Source organism: Macrobrachium rosenbergii, chromosome 42 (assembly GCF_040412425.1).
Source record: "Macrobrachium rosenbergii isolate ZJJX-2024 chromosome 42, ASM4041242v1, whole genome shotgun sequence".
In the NCBI taxonomy this organism is placed as follows: Eukaryota; Metazoa; Arthropoda; class Malacostraca; order Decapoda; family Palaemonidae; genus Macrobrachium; species Macrobrachium rosenbergii.
The window spans coordinates 3446392-3465928 of record NC_089782.1 but is presented as its reverse complement, the minus strand read 5'-3'; the positions used below and the strand labels follow the sequence as shown (position 1 = coordinate 3465928).

General features: G+C 40.1%; 1 protein-coding gene across 1 annotated transcript in view; it reads left to right on the top strand.

The window, feature by feature from the left end:
• The window catches only part of LOC136827880 (DNA-directed RNA polymerase II subunit RPB1-like), a 144089-nt gene extending 124771 nt beyond the window's left edge, over window positions 1–19318 (top strand). Inside the window, exon 14 of the mRNA XM_067085344.1 lies at window positions 16546–19318. Coding sequence (XP_066941445.1) covers window positions 16546–18495 — 1950 coding nt within the window. The 3' untranslated portion in view covers window positions 18496–19318. The remainder of the gene's footprint in view (window positions 1–16545) is intronic.
• The last annotated feature ends 219 nt before the right edge of the window (window positions 19319–19537 follow it).

Here is a 19537-nt window from a genome sequence, read left to right as displayed (position 1 = left end):
TTTTGGAATATAGTCAGTTTTTTAACAGCAACATTGCAAAGGGATGCCATTTAGTATGTGTTACATTATGCTTTGCAGTTGGTACTAAAAGTCCTCTGCTGCTTTAGCTCCAGTTGCTTTGCCTTTGATCTTTGCATTTTACTTTTCATCTGTTTCTGTGATTTCTCTCCATTTAGTTGTCCAATATTTTGTACAAGCCATCTGAGAGTTGAGAATGTGACTAAATTAGTTGAACAAGTGATCTTGTTCAACTAATTTATAACAGCACCAAGAGTAGACAGTTGCAATAAAATTAGAAGAACGTTAGATCTAATTTTTGTTTGTTCCTATAGGGATATCAACTCTATGGCTTTCATATATGGACTATCCTTCAGCACATGCACTGGACTGGCTGTAGATCTGACTGACGAGGAAGGTGGGGTGGTGGAGCTGGGGGAGGGGAGGATGTTACCCAAGCCCTCCATACTCAATCCATCCATTCTTCCTTTAGCTGCTGTCAGTTGTGGACACAACACACCACTTCCACTCCTCCCCTCTGTTCAGCTGTAGTTGGCTTCTTCCCCAGTTCAGCTGTAGCTGGCTCCCTCCATAGTGTAGCAGTAGCTGGCTGAGTACCAGTAACCTTTACATTTTTCTCGCTCAGTGGTACTGTACATTTCCTGGTGTGTTTTGTTACCTCATTTGTGTCTTTTAGTCTGGTTGTTCTTCCAGCATGAAACAAACTCAGCCAATACTGCTGTGAGGATCATGGACGGCCATGTAACCACTTCATATCTCCCTTTGCTGTAGATCTGTATTCAGTATCCACATCATTTAGAGGAAGGGAGTGCTCATGTGCCCTTTCTTGTGATGAAAGTGCATTGTGGTTTTCCCCCCAGTGGGAGCATTACAGTAGGATGAGGAAGCCGAAGAAGGGCTCTTTGGTATCCATAGAGCATGTCCCCACAACATGAGTGACATCTTGTCCTTCCAGATCTTTCTTACCCCCTTCCCCGCCCCTAGTGCTTCTTTTGAGAAGGATAAGTCACCAACTAGCAAACCAGTTCATCCCTCATCAGACGATGAGGAAGCTAAGGATAATTCATTTTTTATGTAACTATGGAAGGTTTGGCCTTCCTTGAACGTTGCAGGTTCTCCATATCTTTTTGCCCTCTTAAACTTGGCAGGAAAGAATGGAGATCAATAGATCACAGTCACAATATTGGAGACAGATCCCTCACTCCTCCTTACGGGTACCCCCACCCTGCCGAGAGACAGATCCCTCACTCCTCCCTACAGGTACCCCCACCATGCTGACCCACTGGTGGATAGGTTTTTGAGGCATACATAGCATTATGGCTGCTCTTCCTCCTTTTCATCATCACCTTCCATATCCTCCTTGGACTTGTATCATCGAAGAAGTAGTCAGAGTCCTGTACAATGAGTTCTTGACATTCTTTGTACCATCACTCCGCCTCTTGTAGGTACCGTAGGGCAGAGACATCAGTTCACCCTTGGGTCACTGGCACTCTTTGCCCTATTCAGGATCCCTGTTGCCATTCTTGCGCAGTTCTCACAAGCCATTACAGGTTGACCAGCACTGCCTGCTCAGTCTCCCCTCTGCTCCCAGTCACAGGAGAGCCCACTTGCCACCTTCTTTCTGTAGGTGACTCAACGAAGTCAGTCAAAAACTTGGGCCTCCAATCACCTTACATGTACTGTTGATGTATTTCTCTTTCTGGAAGGTAACTCCCAGATTGTGGATACCCTTTCTTTCGACCTTGATTTATTGTAATTCTCTGTAGTATTTTCTGATTTTCTTTTGGAAACGATAAGTTATTACCTTAAATGAGTTTGTGACAAAAATGGAAACAAATATTACATATATATAAAAAAATATCAGGAACAGTCGCCAAAAATAATTTTTATCTTGTCTGCTGGTATTTGGAAGTTTTAATTTTTTTATGGTTGCATACATCATCAAAATGCAAAGGACCTTTATTTGGATGATGTTAGAAGATGCCTACTGCCATATTGGGATTTATGGCCTCTAGGAGGTCAGAAAATTAAAAAGAGTTGGCAGTTCTAATGGGAAAATATTGCAGTAAATGAAAAAATGCACAGTATTACGTCATCAGTCTCCTTGGTCATATCTGGATATGCCAAGGAGACAGTAAATGATGTTATGCAGATTGAGGATTGGACATGCAAGACTCACTCATGGGTTCTTGATGTCCTGGAAAATCCTCCATTTTGCAATGACTGTAAGACATTTGCTGGTCAAGTGTCCCAGCCTTGGGAATTTGAGATGTAGGTTCCTTTCCTGGGGTTGTGACAGAGAAGGTCATTTTATTCTAGCTACAGTCCTCGGAGAGGATTGTAACATAAGGCAGTTATATAGCTTTATGTGGGAGGCGGGCCTCCTCAGCAAAATTTAAATTATACATATAAGGTATATGTAAGTATTGATTAATATGTAGCAATATAGTAGTCTTGTTTATGCAGGTGACTAACCCTGCCCGCTTTTAGGGTGAGAGAGAGAAACAATTAAGCTAAGAGCTTCACTTTTGTTTCTGCTGGCTTAACAGCGACACGGTGTTAAGACAGCAGCTCGATTTTGGTTTTCGGCTTGACAATCTTAGCTTTTGGTGATGTATTTTCAGCTCGGTAGTCTTCGGATTTGTATTGTTTAACTGATATATATTGTTTTTCCTGATTTTCACTATTGTTCTCCTAGGAGATTTTTTTTTTTTTTTTTTACTCTGTTAGCTAGTAACTATGTCAGACTCTAGCGCATCGAGTATTAGGTATTGCAGCAGAGGTTGCAATACTCACTTCACCAAGGCATGGTATGATTCACACACCTTATGTACGACATGCAGAGGACAAATTTGTTCAATTGACTTGACATGTGAGGAATGCTGTGAATGGGACGAAAGAAAGTGGAAGACTGTAACTTCTCACCTATCCAAGTTAGAAAGGGATCCTAAGAGAAAAGCAGCTGCTAGAGCTGAGGTTAAATTAGCAACACTAGACGTGACTCAGGAATCTAGTGAGGTCAATATTCCTTCTCTCCCTTTTCTTGCTAAAGTGATTCCTCCTACTTCCAGCTCTCCTCCTGCACCACTAATCTTTGCTCCTGGTTCCCTCACTCCCGACTTGGATCACTATGCCAGTCTCGAATCAAAATTTGATAAGTTTGATTTTCTTACTAACACAGTGACACAGTTGGGTGATTCGATGCGTGTCCTCGTGGACAAATTCAGTGCAAAGTGTTCAAGTGATGTGCTTGTGGAGGAGGTGGCTACCCATCCCACCAACTCTCTTAGGCAAAGGTCACTGCCATACTCCCCCAGCCCTGGGAGGAGGCATACTGGAGGCCCAAGGGAGGTCGGTGGGGTCTGCCCACAGTTGTCGACCAAAGGCAGCCGCTGGAAAGTTGTGCCTAGTGTGTATCATCTCTCATCTAGTTCTGGGGATTCTGGCCCTTCCCACAGGCACCAGTGGAAATTCTCAGACAAATCTCATCCGTTGAAAAGGCACGCACCTCTCAGAGACCAGTCCCCTCAGTCATACGGCAAGAGGTTCTGGGAACGATCAGGTAGTCCGCAGCCGTTGTGCAGCAGATGGGACAGTCCTGAATGTTTTTCTCAACCAGTAGCTCCCAGGCCATCATCTGTGTCCAGCAAAAGGACTAGTTCTTCAGCTTTCAAGTGCCCATCTGGAATCGAGGACACCCATTTGGCAGCTGAGCGCTCTTTGGCGACCGAGTGCCCAGTAGCAAACAAACGTTCACTAGTAGCTGAGCACCGAGATGAAAAGAAGTGCCCAGTAACACTCACAAACGCTTGACACCCAAGAACCCTTCAGTTCAGCACCCGGATTGTTTGGTGCCCACTCCTGTTTTGCTGACTTCCTCATTAAAAATGCCCGTTTTCTTTGCCTCTTCATTCAACTTCTGTGTTGTCAACTCCCAGTTTGGACCTTTCCTTGGCACCGCTGCAGAAGCAGTTAGACAATATTTTGGGTATTCTTAAGATTCAACTTCTTCCTCAGTAGCGCCTGAAGATCGCTCTCTGTCCCTGGTCTCATCGGAAGAAGAAGATTTAAAACAGGACTCCACCCCATCGGCTTATGCTGCCTTACTGAATAATTTTCCAGATTTCTTCGCTCTGGCAGCCCCTTCTTCTCCGGCTGCCTCATCTGTGATGAGTGACCTCCCCGGTTATTCATCTAGACTTCCCAGAATAGTTTTATCTTCTTCGTCTAAGAAGGCTGTGAGAAAAGTGGATCTCTGGCTTTTGGAGAAAAGATGCCAGGGCAAGGCATGCTTTAGTATTCTGCCTTCCTGCCTTTCAGCCAGGAGATATAGGCCATATGTGACCAGAGAGGCCCCATCCTTGGGAGTGGGTGCCTCCTCCCAGGGGGACTTCTCTGATCTTTTTGTTGATTCGGCCCGTAGGTTGGCTTTTGCTCCAGCAAAGACTACGCTCTCTGCGTTGGAGATTGACCATCTACTCAAGAACATGTTCAAAGTGTTTGAAGTTTTTAGTTTTATGGATTGGTCCATAGTGGCCTTGGCAAAGAAGATCAGAGATTCGGATCTCCCTCAGGATATCGCTGCTGATTGAGGAGTGTTCTCTCCTGCACCCATAAAGCAATTAGAGACAGTTCTTTGGAGATCTCTTCCCTTTATGCTATGGGGATTTTGAAAAACAGGGAACTCTGGTTTTCGTTTGTAACTAAGGGTGTGTCTCCATTGCATAAATAGCTCTTCTTGTCTCCCCTTGGATAGTACGCATCTTTTCCCACAAGCAACAGAAGAAGTGGCTTGTCGCCTTCATAAGACATTTACACAGGACCTCCTCTCTCAATCTGTGAGGCATCCGAGAGAGTGGAATGCCACATTTTCAAGTCATCTCCTCTTCAGCGTCAACCCTTTCGAGTCAGCAGGCAGAGATCACAGTCAAGACCGCGAGCTTCTGTATGTTTCACCCTGCGTGTGGCCAACAGACCCTCCACCAAACCCATAACCCACAAGTGAGTTATCAGCCCTTCATGCTCCCAAGGGAGCCAGACTCCAACTTTTTTTGGTAAAGTTGGAGAATGAAAGGGACAGATCAATGGGTGATAGAAGTATTAAGGGAAGGGTATTCTATCCACTTCAAAGACAAACCTCCCTAATCCAGCTCTCCAGTCAAATTGGCAGCTTACTCCATAGGATCAATGAAGTATTTAGCCCTCTCGGAAGAAGTGTCGTCTCTCCTCAAGAAGAAGGCGATAGAAGTGGTGGAGAATATAAAGTCCAAGGACTTTTACAACAGGCTGTTTGTAGTACCAAAAGCCACAGGAGGATGGAGACCGGTACTCGATGTGAGCGCGCTGAACTTAGGTAGCGAAAACAAAGTTTCATATGGAAACAGTTCAGGCTGTATTATCATCCATTTGTCGAGGGGACTGGATGATGTCTCGACATGAGAGATGCTTGCTTCCACATTCCCATTCAGCAAGACTCGAGGAAGTATGTAGATCCATTTTTGGGAATCAAGTATTCCAGTTTCAAGTGTTACGTTTCTGCCTGTCAGCAACACCACTTATTCACCAGAGTTTTCGCCCCATTAGCAGTTGGCTTCATCTGCTGGGAGTGAATATTTCCCTATACCTGGACGATTGGTTGATCTGTTCGCCCACAAGAGAGGTGCATGGAGGACCTTCAAAGGACTTTGCTTTTGACTCGGAATCTAGGTTTGCTGCTGAACCTTTAAAATTCCCAACTGACTCCCTCTCAATAGATTCTATATTTAGGGATGAAGATCAACTCTCAGAATTTTCAGTTTTCTCCTTCTCCCAAAAGAATAGAAGCCCTTCTGAAGAAAGTCACTCTTTTCCTTTCCCTACAGAAGTGTTCAGCCACTCAATGGATGAGTCTCCTGGGTACTCTGTCATCGATCGAACAGTTTGTGAGGTTGGGAAGCTGTATATGAGGCCTCTACAATTATTTTCAAGTTGGTTGGGATCAGAAGATAAATCAAGACTTGTGCATTTTCCCAGTAACACCGTGCATTTTCCCACTAACACAAGAGATAAAGGAGGACCTGTGTTGGTGGAACTCCGCAAGCAGACTTTCAGAGGGAAAGTCTGTTTCAGTAGTGAACCCCGACCTAGACTACTACTCCGGCGCGTCGGACCTATGTTGGAGAGCTCTCCTTGAGGGAAAAGAAGGTTTGGGAGTTTGGTCCCAACATGAGAAAAATCTTCACATAAACACCAAGGAACTGGAAGCAGTCCATTTAGGACTGCAACATTTTGCAAGAGAAGTACGCAACAAAGTAGTTACGGTTCATGCAGACAGCCTGACAGCCTTAGATTATATAAGACTCCAGGGGGGGGGCTCACTCATTCTCCCTTTGCAAGACAGCCAGGAGCCTCCTACTTTGGGCAGATCAGAATCAGACCCAGCTGTTAAGGCGGTTTATTCAAGGGAAGTGCAACATCTTGGCAGACGAACTCGGTCGTCGCAAGCAAATTCTCCAGACAGAGTTAACCCTGGACCATCGGGTATGCTCCGACCTGTGGAAGTTGTGGGGAGAACCGATGGTGGATTTGTATGCGATGCCCAGAAGCCACCATCTCCCCCTGTTCTGCTCACCTTCCAGACCCTCGAGCCTGGGCAACTAATGCGATGATGCAAAATTGGTCAGGCATGGGATGATGAGGGAGGTAATGAAGCTCCAATGGCATCAAAGCACCAGGATGACATTGATAGCTCCCTTCTGGCCGAGGAAAGAATGGTTCCCGGAGCTTCTCAAGCTGCTAGTAGACTTCCCACGCCTTCTTCCAGCAATCCCAAGTCTATTCAGACAACCCCATTACAGGAAATTTTATCAGGACACATCTACTCTGGCCCTTACAGGGTTTCAACTGTCCACAGACTCTTGCGAGCGAAGGGCTTTTCAAGAGCTGCGGCAGAAGCTATTTGTAAACGTAGATGACATTCTACTAACAATGTCTACCAGGCAAAGTGGGCAGTGTTTAGACTTTGGTGTGAGAAGAATAACATCTCTTTTTCTGAAACCACTATAACTCAAGTGGCAGACATTCTTTACTTGAGATCCACCAGGGCCCTTTCTTCGTCTACGATAAAAGGATATAGAGCTATGCTTAGCTCAGTCTTTAGACACAGAGGTTTAGACATTTCTTCCAACCAGGATCTCTCAGATCTTATTAAGTCTTTCGACATGACCAAGGTTAACAAGGAGGAGGAGGTATGCCCTTGGTCATTAGACGTAGTCCTCAAGTGGCTGTCTGACTCACGATTCGAACCAGAGTTCATCATTGTTGAGGGATCTTCATGCAATAGACAGAAGGATAGGTTTTTCTCAAGGTGACGCTGTCTGTTCCCTTACCCTTGGCTTCTTGGCAAAAAACGAGAATCCTTCACAGCCATGGCCTCATTCTTATGCTATTAACCCTTTAACGCCGAAGCCCTATTTTCAAAAACGTCTCCCGTATGCCGGCCTCTCCGAGAGGTAGCGCTGCGGAAAAAAACGTTTTTTCAAAAATCACAGCGCTTAGTTTTCAAGATTAAGAGTTCATTTTTGGCTCCTTTTTTCATTGCCTGAAGTTTAGTAAAAAAGAAATAAAAAAAATATCATTATATATAAATATTGGAATATATGACAGAAAAAAAACTTGTATATAATTGTATACAAATCGCACTGTAAGGAAAACGGCTGAAGCTAATGAGTTAATTTTTTTAGTTGTATTGTACACTAAATTGCGATGATTTTGGTATATAACAGATTGTAAAACGATTAAAGCAACACAGAGAAAATATTATCACAAAATGATGCATGAATTGCAACGCTGAACAAAAAAAAAGTTTTTTCAAAATTCACCAAAAATCAAAATATTGTGCTAGAGACTTTCCAATTGTGCCAAAATGAAGGAAATTGATTGAATATTATTAGGCTGTAAGTTTTTAGCTTACAATTGCATTTTTGAACCATTTCGATCGAGTTAAAGTTGACGAAGGTTGATTTTTTTCTATTTATCGTTATTTCGATGTAAATATAAAAAACTGTGAAGAGCTAAAGGAATGATATATTTTTGTTGTATTCTACATGAAATTGTGCACATTTTGATGTATAACACTTTATTATGAAATGGCGAAAAAAATCACTGACGCAAGAAATGACAGGATTTTCAGCGGAGTCCGATGCGCTAATAAAAATCTACATATTTTGCTAGAGACTTTCCGTTTGTTGCAAAATGAACGTAAATGATTGATTGTTACTCGAATGTAATAATTATGGCTTAAATGCATTTTTCGATCATTTTGGTCGAGTCAAAGTTGACCGAATGTTAAAATTTTGTCAGTTATCGTGATTTCGGCGAAAATTAAAAAACTGTGAAGAGCTAAAGGAATGACATATTTTTGTTGTATTCCGCACATTTTGATGTATAACACTTTATGTAACGAATAATATGAAACGGCAAAAATTACGGCAAGGACGCAAGAAATGACAGGATTTTTTTTTTTTTTTTTCAAAATTCACCAAAAATCTAAATATTTTGCTAGAGACTTTCCGTTTGTTGCAAAATGAAGGTAAATGATTGATTGTTACTCGAATGTAATAATTATGGCTTACGGATGCGTTTTTGATCATTTCGGTCGAATCAAAGTTGACCGAATGTTAAAATTTTGTCAGTTATCGTGATTTTGGCGAAAATATTAAAAAACTGTGAAGAGCTAAAGGAATGACATATTTTTTGTTGTATTCTACATGAACATTTGTAAACAAATTTGATGATATAAAAAAGGAAAATAAAAGGAAAATTTTAGTTCACTTATATTTTTTCAATACTTAGACATTTCTCCATTATTTTTAAGTACAGCTTTAACCTTCTTGGCATTGAATGTGCTAAATCTTTGAAATATTGTGCATCCATGTCTTCAAAAAAACTTACGGATGGCATCCTTCAATTTGGGGAGGGACTCATCTGCTAGTGCCTTCAGTTTCCGTTTCATGTAAAATTTTCAATCGGGTTTAAATCTGGTGAATTGCCTGGCCAGTCCAATTTCTGAATATTAAATTCCTTAAGAAGGTTTGTGACCTTGTGAAATCGGTGGCAAGGTGCCCCATCTTGCATAAATACACGCATGCCCAAAAGTTCCTTGTAAGGGACTAATTCATTTTCCAAGACATTTTCATAAATCTCTCCATTCATTGTCGTGTTAGAAAATATAATCCCCACTACCCCCATATCCGCTGAAACATCCCCATACCATCACATAAGCTGGATGTTTCACAGTCTTGACTGTGTATTTTGATGCATAGCGTTAGATCCTTGGGCCTCCTTACTTTCTTGCCAGCGCTATGAATAATGTGGAAGTTAGATTCATCGCTAAAAACTACCCTTTCCCAATCCTTTTCAGTCCACTTCAAATATTTTCTGCAAAAAGCCATCCTTTTTTTTTCATAGGCTTAGTGAGGAGTGGCTTCTTTGCTGCAACACTTCTTTCTGCATCATTTTCCGTTCAGATAAAGCAGATCAGGGTTTTGAGACTTCAAAATTTTGGCTGGCATTGATGGATGTTCCATAACAATCCTTTTAAAATGTTATCCGTTCTTTTTGTAGTTTTTCGTGGCCTCCCTGAGCCTTTCTTCCGCTTCAGTGATGAATCAAGGTCTCCTGTCTTGGAGCGGTTGCACCACAATGAGACGGTGCTTTTAGAGATTCCCAGCTCTTTGCAATAGCTGACATTGACTTGCCAGTTTTCCATAGGGTCATTTCTGCTTTCTTAACCAAGGATAAGGAAGTTTTAGCCATAATTCATTAGCTAGCGCATAAAGAGCGCCAAATGTAGCGGTGACGAAAGCGTGAATGGGGCACGAGCGCATACAATGACAGCCGACCTTTGTGATAGCTTGAGTATCACTGAAGTGCATTAGAAACTCATGGTACCGAACAGCGAGACAATACAGGCTGCCAGACGAACGATAAATTGGGGAAAATATATACTTCTCGGGCGGAAATCGCAAGAAAAGTCCGAACGCATATTACAGTAATATAGAAGTCGTTTCGCTTTTTTTTTGCGACTGTATTCTACATGAAATTGCACACATTTTGATGTATAACACTTTATGTCACGAATAATATGAAACGGCGAAAAAATTACGGCAAGCTGACGCAAGAAATGACAGGATTTTCAGCGAAATTTTTTTTTTTTTTTTTCAAAAATTCACCAAAAATCTAAATAATGTGCTAGAGACTTTCCGTTTGTTGCAAGATGAAGGTAAATGATTGATTGTTACTCGAATGTAATAATTATGGCTTACGGATGCATTTTTCGATCATTTCGGTCGAATCAAAGTTGACCGAATGTTAAAATTGTCAGTTATCGTGATTTCGATGTAAATATTAAAAACTGTGAAGAGCTAAAGGAATGATATATTTTTGTTGTATTCTACATGAAATTGCGCACATTTTGATGTATAACACTTTATGTAACGAATAATATGAAATGACGAAAAAAATTACGGCAAAGCTGACGCAAGAAATGGCAGGATTTTCAGCGGAGTTCGCGCTGAATGAGCGGAGGAAAATTTTTTTTTCAAAATTCACCAAAATTCTAAATATTGTGCTAGACTTTCCGTTTGTTGCAAAATGAAGGTAAATGATTGATTGTTACTCATATGTAATAATTATGGCTTACAGATGCGTTTTTCAATCATTTCGGTCGAGTCAAATTTGACCTAATGTTAAAATTTTGTCAGTTATCGTGATTTCGATGTAAATATTAAAACACTGTGAAGAGCTAAAGGAATGATATATTTTTTGTTGTATTCTACATGAAAATGCGCATATTTTGATGTATAACACTTTATGTAACGAATAATATGAAACGGCGAAAAAATTACGGCAAGCTGACACAAGAAATGACAGGATTTTCAGCGGAGTTCGCACGTGCGGAGCAGAGGAAAATTTCTTTTTCAAAAATTCACCAAAATTCTAAATATTGTGCTAGAGACTTTCCGTTTGTTGCAAAATGAAGGTAAATGATTGATTGTTACTCGAATGTAATAATTATGGCTTACGGATGCGTTTTTCGATCATTTCGGTCGAGTCAAATTGACCGAATGTTAAAATTCACTTTGGATGCTGTGTCCTTCTCCAGCATCCCAGTCTAAAACTCGCCTCACACGCTCACTTCCGACAGGCAGTATGCGCCTTTCACGGTCCTGACGCCTTTGTGACATCTCTGCAAACGTTCTGTTGCAGCACGAATACGCTAATACTCGCAAAAGTTCAACAAAACACGTCTGCATCAAAATATCGCTCCCGCAAGGTGCTGCTCTGATGCTCTCTGATGCGAGATGGGGGAAATTCGGCGCATGCGCGTCTGGGTGACGCTCAGAAACAAAACAACAGCTGGATCCGTGAACTCCCAGCATCCGCCGAGGCGGCGGGATTTGAAATCTTCCGCAAACTAGGCCTACAATTATTTTTCCGCGAATATTTAAAAAAAGCATTTTCAGTCGACGTTTGCAACGTCCACTCGGCATTCGACAGACAATTTTGGACGACCTTTAAAACGTCCAACAGGCGTTTAAGGGTTAAAGGCTTATTGAACATCCTGGGTCCAGAGGAAGAGGAGAGAAGTTTGTGCCCAGTAAGAGCGCTTAAATATTACATCAAGAGGACAGAGAAGATTAGAGGCCCAGCAAGGAGTCTTTGGTGTTCGGTAAAGAACCCGTCCAGGCCTATGTCTAAAAATGCTCTATCGTTTTTGTAAGAGACCTGATTCTCAAAGCACATGCTCAAATTGGAGAGAATGTTCTGCCTGTGCGAAAAGTTACAGTGCACGACATGAGAACAGTGGCTACATCAGTTGTTTTTAAGCACAATCTTTCTCACTTCGATCTTACAGACTACATTCTGAAAATGTGGTCTGTTTTTGCTATGCATTATTTGCCAGACGTGGAGATGACTTACGAAGACTGCAGTACAGTTGGACCATTGTCTGTGGTTGGCGTAGTGTTCGGGAAGGGAGTGTAGGAAGCAACGTTTATTCGCCTTGACAAGGTGTTGAGTTCATGGGGAGCCCGGAGGGTACAAGGTACCCAGAGTGCCCATCAGTTATTTCTATGTAGGGTTGTGGTTTATTTATATATGTGCTTTTTATGTGTGGTGTAGGTGACTATTTCTCTGGTTTTTTTTTTTTTATTGTACTGTGCCCTGGGCAGGGGCATATTATTGTCGGCTTTGTTAATGAGCGGAGATTCCTTTGTTGCAAAGTTTGCTTCGTGCTTTGTTAGCGATCAGAGTACTCCGCTACGAAGTCGCTCACTTCAGTAGAGGCGACCCAACCAGAGGCAGTACCTACCTGTGAAGCTCTCTCACCAGGTAAGAAACAACAAGCATTGTTTCAATGCTAAGCCTATATATTCTGTTCTCATTTCATTATCATTATTAATGTCTAGAGTACAAGATGTCCATGAATCCCCCCTCCTTCAGTGTGGATTCAGTTAAGTAATTACTGGGTAAGTTACTTATATAAAAATTACATTTTTATAATATTACATTTTTATAATAAAGTGTTATATATACTTACCCAGTAATTACAAATGGAGCCTGCCCTCCGTGGACTTTAGAGCATAAACAAAAGTGAAGTTTCTGGCTTAGTCGTTTCTATCTCCCACCCTGAAAGTGGGCGGGGTTAGTCACCTACATAAACAAAAGACTATCACTACCGTGAATTTCAAAATTGAAGTTGCCGTCGAGTTAGAAACTCTTAGCTAAGTAATTACTGGGTAAGTATAATAAAACTTTATTTTATTAAGGAAATGTAATTTTTCTATTTAAATTTATTATGGCATCAATAACCTAGATGTTGTGATGCCAGTTTTAATAGATGTAATCAGTCAATCCATAGGTAAGTGAAAGGGTTGAAAGCCCTTCCCCTCTGGAACCCCTCCCTGCAGACCCATTGTGGCTGCTCAACAAGTGTTGTGATTACTGGGTCCTGGACTGGGTACCCTACTTCTCACATGAGTTCATAGGCTTGATTTTTATTTGGGAATGAATGATTGCTCCCTCATCTTTTCCTTTCCTCTTCTTGAGAGCATTCGAGGTGAAGTACACGCTGGGGCCAAATGAGTTACAGTTAATTACACTATGGGCTCATGTTCAGCTAGGTTCCAGTGAGTCACCTTCTGTTTCCCATTCTATAACAAGGGGAAGAGGAGATTCTGAACCCAACACTTTATATAAACCAGAAAAGGGAGAGGTACCATTCTGTCATTTTGTAGTTGCATGCAAGGGGATGAATGGTTCTCCTGGTGGTTACAAAGCCTTTTATTAAGAGGTAAGACTCCTAACATGAAAGGCGTAAAGTTTGTATCCCTGTAGGAACAAGTCATACATTTTTTAAGTAATTCATATTTTTCCTCTATATACAAATTAAAGCTTACATATAGGTTTCAACTATGTCATCTGCCCTGCTTCATCCATACTGTCAAAAGAAAAATGGCTTGCGTGCATAAGGAGAGCATGGGTAACACACACAGTTATGTTTTTTGTTAGTTGAGTCTACAGATGGTCCAGCATGTGCCCCGAAGGGTACTCTATGTACGAAAGGCTTCTGCTTGTTTGCGTAGGAGATGTACAAATTACTTTGAAAATTTGTGACTGTTAAGGACAGTCCTTCCAGGCTTTCCATAAATGAAACTATACTATGCTAGTTAAACTAATTAGTTGTAAACATAATAAATTGGTCATACATGTTTGACATTTGGTTAGTTGATGACTAGCATGTAATACAAGAGTGTAGGAAATTCAGTTCAATATTTACCACCTCTATTGTTCATCCCTTTTGCAGGCTTTCCTTCTGAGACTGAGCCACTAATGAGTTTTACTTCAAATACCCATGGGAATATGATGTTCTTGTTTGATTGAAGGATTTCCCTTCTGTAACATTACTATGCTGTCATTGGCTAAGAATCATTATGTAATTCTACATCATTAAATTAGATTTATCTTTTTGGGTAAGAGGTTCTAGCAGGGAAAAGAGGCATACTTTCAAGGCAGAAAAAGACTTGGCATAATTTTTTTCTACTTGTGTTGCACAAGTAGAATTTTTAGATTTGAGAAGATACTATAGAAAATAAAAAAGAACTCTGTAAAAACCTATACTATAAAGTAGGACAAAACACAAGACTTTTTAATGCTTTGTGGTTAAACAGAATATAATGAAAAATGAAGAGTCATTACTGTAAAAGTAATAATACCAACAGAAAAAGAAAAATTTTAGTTAAATAGGTCTGTAGTGACATTGAAGATTTTTATTTAACTCCATCTGGTTGGTGGTTATCTATTATGAGGAATATATCTTGATGCAGACGTATCTGAGACTGTTCCATCTCTCCAAGATAGAAGAGAGAATATGAACAATACAGTACAACTACCCTTGTATTGGCATTGGCATACAAACATACGATCAAACTCTAACTGCAAGTTGCCACACACAAGAGATTTCACAACGGTATGATGCTTACAAGAGATTTCACAACCATATGATACTTTTAACTGCGTAACAGGATATGATTTTACTAACTTTCAACACAACAATGTTACATTTGAATACGAAATACATAACACCAAAAACTGGCAAACAGATTACCCTCCTGATCACACTACCATCTGTCCGCGACAGATTCAATGACGTGTCACAGTGTCGTCAAAATATTTGGTAAATATCACCTACTCTCTCTCTCTCTCTCTCATACTTTCAAGTTTCTTTCTACTCTACCTTTACAAGAAATTATTCAGTCAACAGTGTATTTCAGTTACTGCATATTTATTACATATTGCTCAGGTGTGCCTAATGTGTGATCCACCACCAACGCTCGACTCAATTTTAAAAAATATGACGTGCCCTTCAAAATAACAAGTCATAACAGATTCAGGTAATCCATAACAAAAAAACATTCCAAGACAATTCACAGACCAGTACCATCTGCTTGCAATCACATATCTAAAAGAAAATATAATTGTCACCTGCCATCAATCTCTGTATATCCATTACAAAGTACATAGACCAATATTAGTAAATGCATACAACTTGTAATTACATGTTAGAAAACAGTCTGCTGATAGTTAAGCAAAACCCAAATAATAAGTATATAATATAGAACATTATGATACCCATATATAAAAAAAATCACATCAGTAGTGTGGTAATAAAAAACATTGCCAAGTTTCAACTAAATACAAGATAGAACTCAAAAGTCATTCTGGAAAACACATGCAAATGGTCTCACAATAACATATCAGTGTATATTGTATTTCTTGATCAGTAAACCATATGGAATGAATAAACATGTTATAGAGGAACTGTTATGATTTGAAGTGCTGTGACAATCCAAATGCACCAGTTGAAAGCACGAAAGCAACAATATACCGAGTGATACAAAATGTAATAATACATTCAGTGATCCGGCTTGTTAAAAAGCACACTTCTCAGTTTCTTCCTCCACACCACCAATTACGTATTCACAATGTGTTGGCCACCGCAAGCATTAAGCTCTGTCAGTTATGCAAAATGCAAGACAGTCCTAATAAAATGTGTGCCCCTGGGCTGGTAGACCCAGACTACTTAACTTTTAGGTCCATTCAAGTATTAGTTGATGCATGCAGTTAAGGAAACCAACAGTAAATTATTATGTGAACAAAATTCTATGAAGAAATTGTCAGACACCTTAGTATTTTATCATTTGTTTAGTTTTGATTTGTGCTGTAAAATCCTGGTATGGCACGTATTTATAGTATTATAAAAATGCTGCACCTAAACCCCGGTAATGTCGAGTTGGGATTCTTGCCTTCAAACGTAGTTGCCCTAGTGACTCCTGTATTTACAGCAACATGGTTTGATAAAAATAAATCCTCTTTTAAGTGTTATTTTGGCAGAATTTAGCTACATGGATGTTACACTCTGTTTGCATAGTTGACACTAGTGGCTTAAGAAGAAAACTGGTAGTAAATTACTTTGAAGTTTGATTTTAATTTAACTGATGATTTTTACATGATTGATTTTGATCAACCAAGCTGGTATTGTCTTTCTGCATTTTCTTACAGTACAAACCATTGCATTATATAGAGGTTGCCTCCTCATACAAAAGGTTTAATGTCCACTTTAGAGAAAAAGACAACTGTGGTTGAAGATAAGGGGCACACCCCTACATGAAACTTCCTCCCTTTCCTGAAGAGACAAACATTTTTCTTAATTAGATATTGAATGGTCTTATCCTAAAATTAGCAAAGTGAAGGGCTAAGAAAAATCCAGTGGTTTTTATCAAAACAAAACAGATTTTAATTATTTGCTGTCATGCAGTACTCTTCTGTTGCATTGTAGCTTGTATTAAAAGTGGATTACCAAGATATCAAAGTAGGAGGCTCCTACGAGTTCATTGGTTTTATTTGACAAAATATTTTAAGTCTTTAATTTTAGCATTTAAGATTTGAGAGAAGTATGTTAACTTTAATGGAATTATCTTCTTACAGGTGGACAAAATGGAGGATGATACATTTTTGCGTTGCATTGAAGCAAATATGCTGAATGATTTAACTCTTCAGGGCATTGAAGCCATCACTAAAGTATACATGCACTTACCACAAACTGACGAGAAGAAAAGGATTATCATTAATGACCAGGGAGAATTTAAAGCCATTGCTGAATGGTTACTTGAAACTGATGGTACAGCTTTAATGAAAGTTCTTTCAGAGCGTGATGTAGATCCTGTCCGTACATCATCCAATGACATTTTAGAAGTTTTTGAAGTCTTGGGTATTGAGGCTGTGCGTAAATGTATTGAAAAGGAAATGAATGCTGTGCTGATGTTCTATGGCTTGTATGTAAACTATAGACATCTTGCTTTGCTTTGTGATGTAATGACAAGCAAAGGTCATTTGATGGCTATCACACGTCATGGCATTAACAGGCAGGACACTGGAGCGTTGATGAAATGCTCATTTGAGGAGTCTGTTGATGTGCTGATGGAAGCTGCTTCATGTGCGGAGGTAGATCCTATACGAGGTGTGTCTGAGAATATTATGTTGGGTCAGCTTCCCAAGATAGGCACTGGGTCCTTTGATCTTGTGCTTGATGATAACAAATGTAAACTGGGTATGGAAATTCCTATGCCTGGAGCTGGTATGATGATGGGAGGAGGATTTGGTGCTGCTTCGCCATCATCAGGCATGACTCCTGCCCAGACCCCATGGTGCTCAGGAGCAACTCCCTCCATGTCTCCATATGGTGCCTTCACTCCTGGTTTGGGCACAGGTATGACTCCAGGAGGTCCATCCTTTTCTCCTGCTCCTGCAAGTGAGACAACGGGTCTTTCACCAGGATACTCTCCTGCCTGGTCACCACAGCCAGGTAGCCCAGGGTCACCTGGTGGGATGAGTCCATACTTCCCCAGCCCAGCCAATCCTCTTTCTCCTTCATATTCTCCTTCTTCCCCAGCCTATCAACCAACATCACCAAGTATGACACCAGCATCACCTGGTTATTCTCCTACTTCTCCAACATACAGTCCTACAAGCCCACAGTACTCTCCTACATCCCCACAGTACTCTCCAACCAGCCCATCTTATTCACCAACATCTCCCTCATATAGTCCAACTTCGCCATCTTATTCTCCAACATCTCCATCATATTCCCCAACATCTCCTTCATATTCCCCAACATCTCCATCATATTCACCCACATCTCCATCATACTCTCCCACTTCCCCATCATATTCCCCAACATCACCCAGTTACAGCCCAACATCACCATCATACTCACCAACTAGTCCATCATACTCGCCAACTTCACCTTCATACTCACCAACATCACCATCTTACTCACCAACTTCCCCTTCTTATGCACCTAATTATTCTCCTTCTTCACCTGGCTATTCTCCAACTAGTCCTTCATATTCCCCAACCAGTCCTTCTTATTCCCCAACTAGTCCCTCATATTCTCCAAGTTCTCCTCAATATTCACCTGACTCTCCTTCATATTCTCCTAGTTCACCAAAGTATTCCCCTACCAGTCCTAACTATTCCCCTACAAGCCCTACATATTCCCCAGGATCACCTTCTTATTCCCCAAGTTCCCCAAAGTATTCTCCGACCAGCCCCACATACTCCCCAACATCACCATCATATTCACCTTCATCTCCCAAATATTCACCAACTTCACCCAACTACTCGCCATCATCTCCTAAATATTCGCCAACATCACCAACGTATAGTCCTTCCAGTCCACAATACAGCCCCTCAAGTCCCAAATATTCCCCTACATCTCCCACTTACAGCCCAAGTAGTCCCAAATATTCCCCGACAAGTCCCACTTACAGCCCCACCACACCAGGCTATAGCCCAACATCACCTCTGTATTCCCCAAGTTATGAAGAAGATGAGGAAGAACAGAGAAGAAAACAGAAAAAGAAGTCTAAACGTTAAGTACCATTTCTTTTGTAGACTTAGTATAAGTAGAGGGAATTTCACTTTAGTTGTGGACTATATTATGATTTGCTATATTAGGGATAAGAATGATGATTTGCTATATTAGGGATAAGAATGGAAGGATTTTTTATCAGGTCCTATTACTTTGCAGAAAGGCAAAAAAAAAAAAAAAAAAAAAAAGCTTTAACCTAATGTAAAGCATTCTGTACTGGATTTTTATTATAACTGAGTACGGGAAGATTTTATTTAATTATTGTATCTGAATATTTAGTGTTTACTCTTTACATCATCAATATATGGTGTTGCATTGTTACACTCCACTAGTATAATGTTGTATTGTTTAAAGGCTTTGGAAAAGAGTGGCTACTTATCTTGTAGGTTAAAGAAAGCATCAAACATTAGATTTTGCAGATTTGTTAAAATTGCCGAACTGAATTTAGTTCCTGGTAGCTGCAATTTGTGTTAAAAGGCTGAATGGCCATATTCATGGAGACGGATTTTTTAAGAAAATCACTAATACAAATGTGTGATTTTCACATATTTTGCTTATGGTTATTCCACTACCTTTATGTTGTAAACTCTTACACCTTGACTGAAGGATGTTAGGGATTTGTATTAGTAACCGACATGGTTGATAAAAATTATAATTTTGTTGATTTAAAAAAAATGCACTTATTTGTTTAAAGAAACCCTTTGACTTGATGATCAAATGGGAAATTCATGTTCTTCAAGAGTAAGTTCATCAAGCTTGTATTTTAAATTTTTTTCATTTTTCATGTCTTATTGAAATGTACTGGATTACAATAAACAATAAAATGCATTTGTTTTTTCCTTGTAAACATTTCCAGCTTCTAAGAGACTAAATGTTCTTCTTCAAAGATGGACATGGGATATATTTAGGCAAAACTACACTTGAAAAGTTTAGTATGTTTGTTTTTCTTGAAACTAAATAAAATTTCAGTTTGACACAACAATAAACTGTAGTTTTGTTAACAGACATTAAGTCAGCAGTTTACTGTAAATTTGATATGTAAAACGC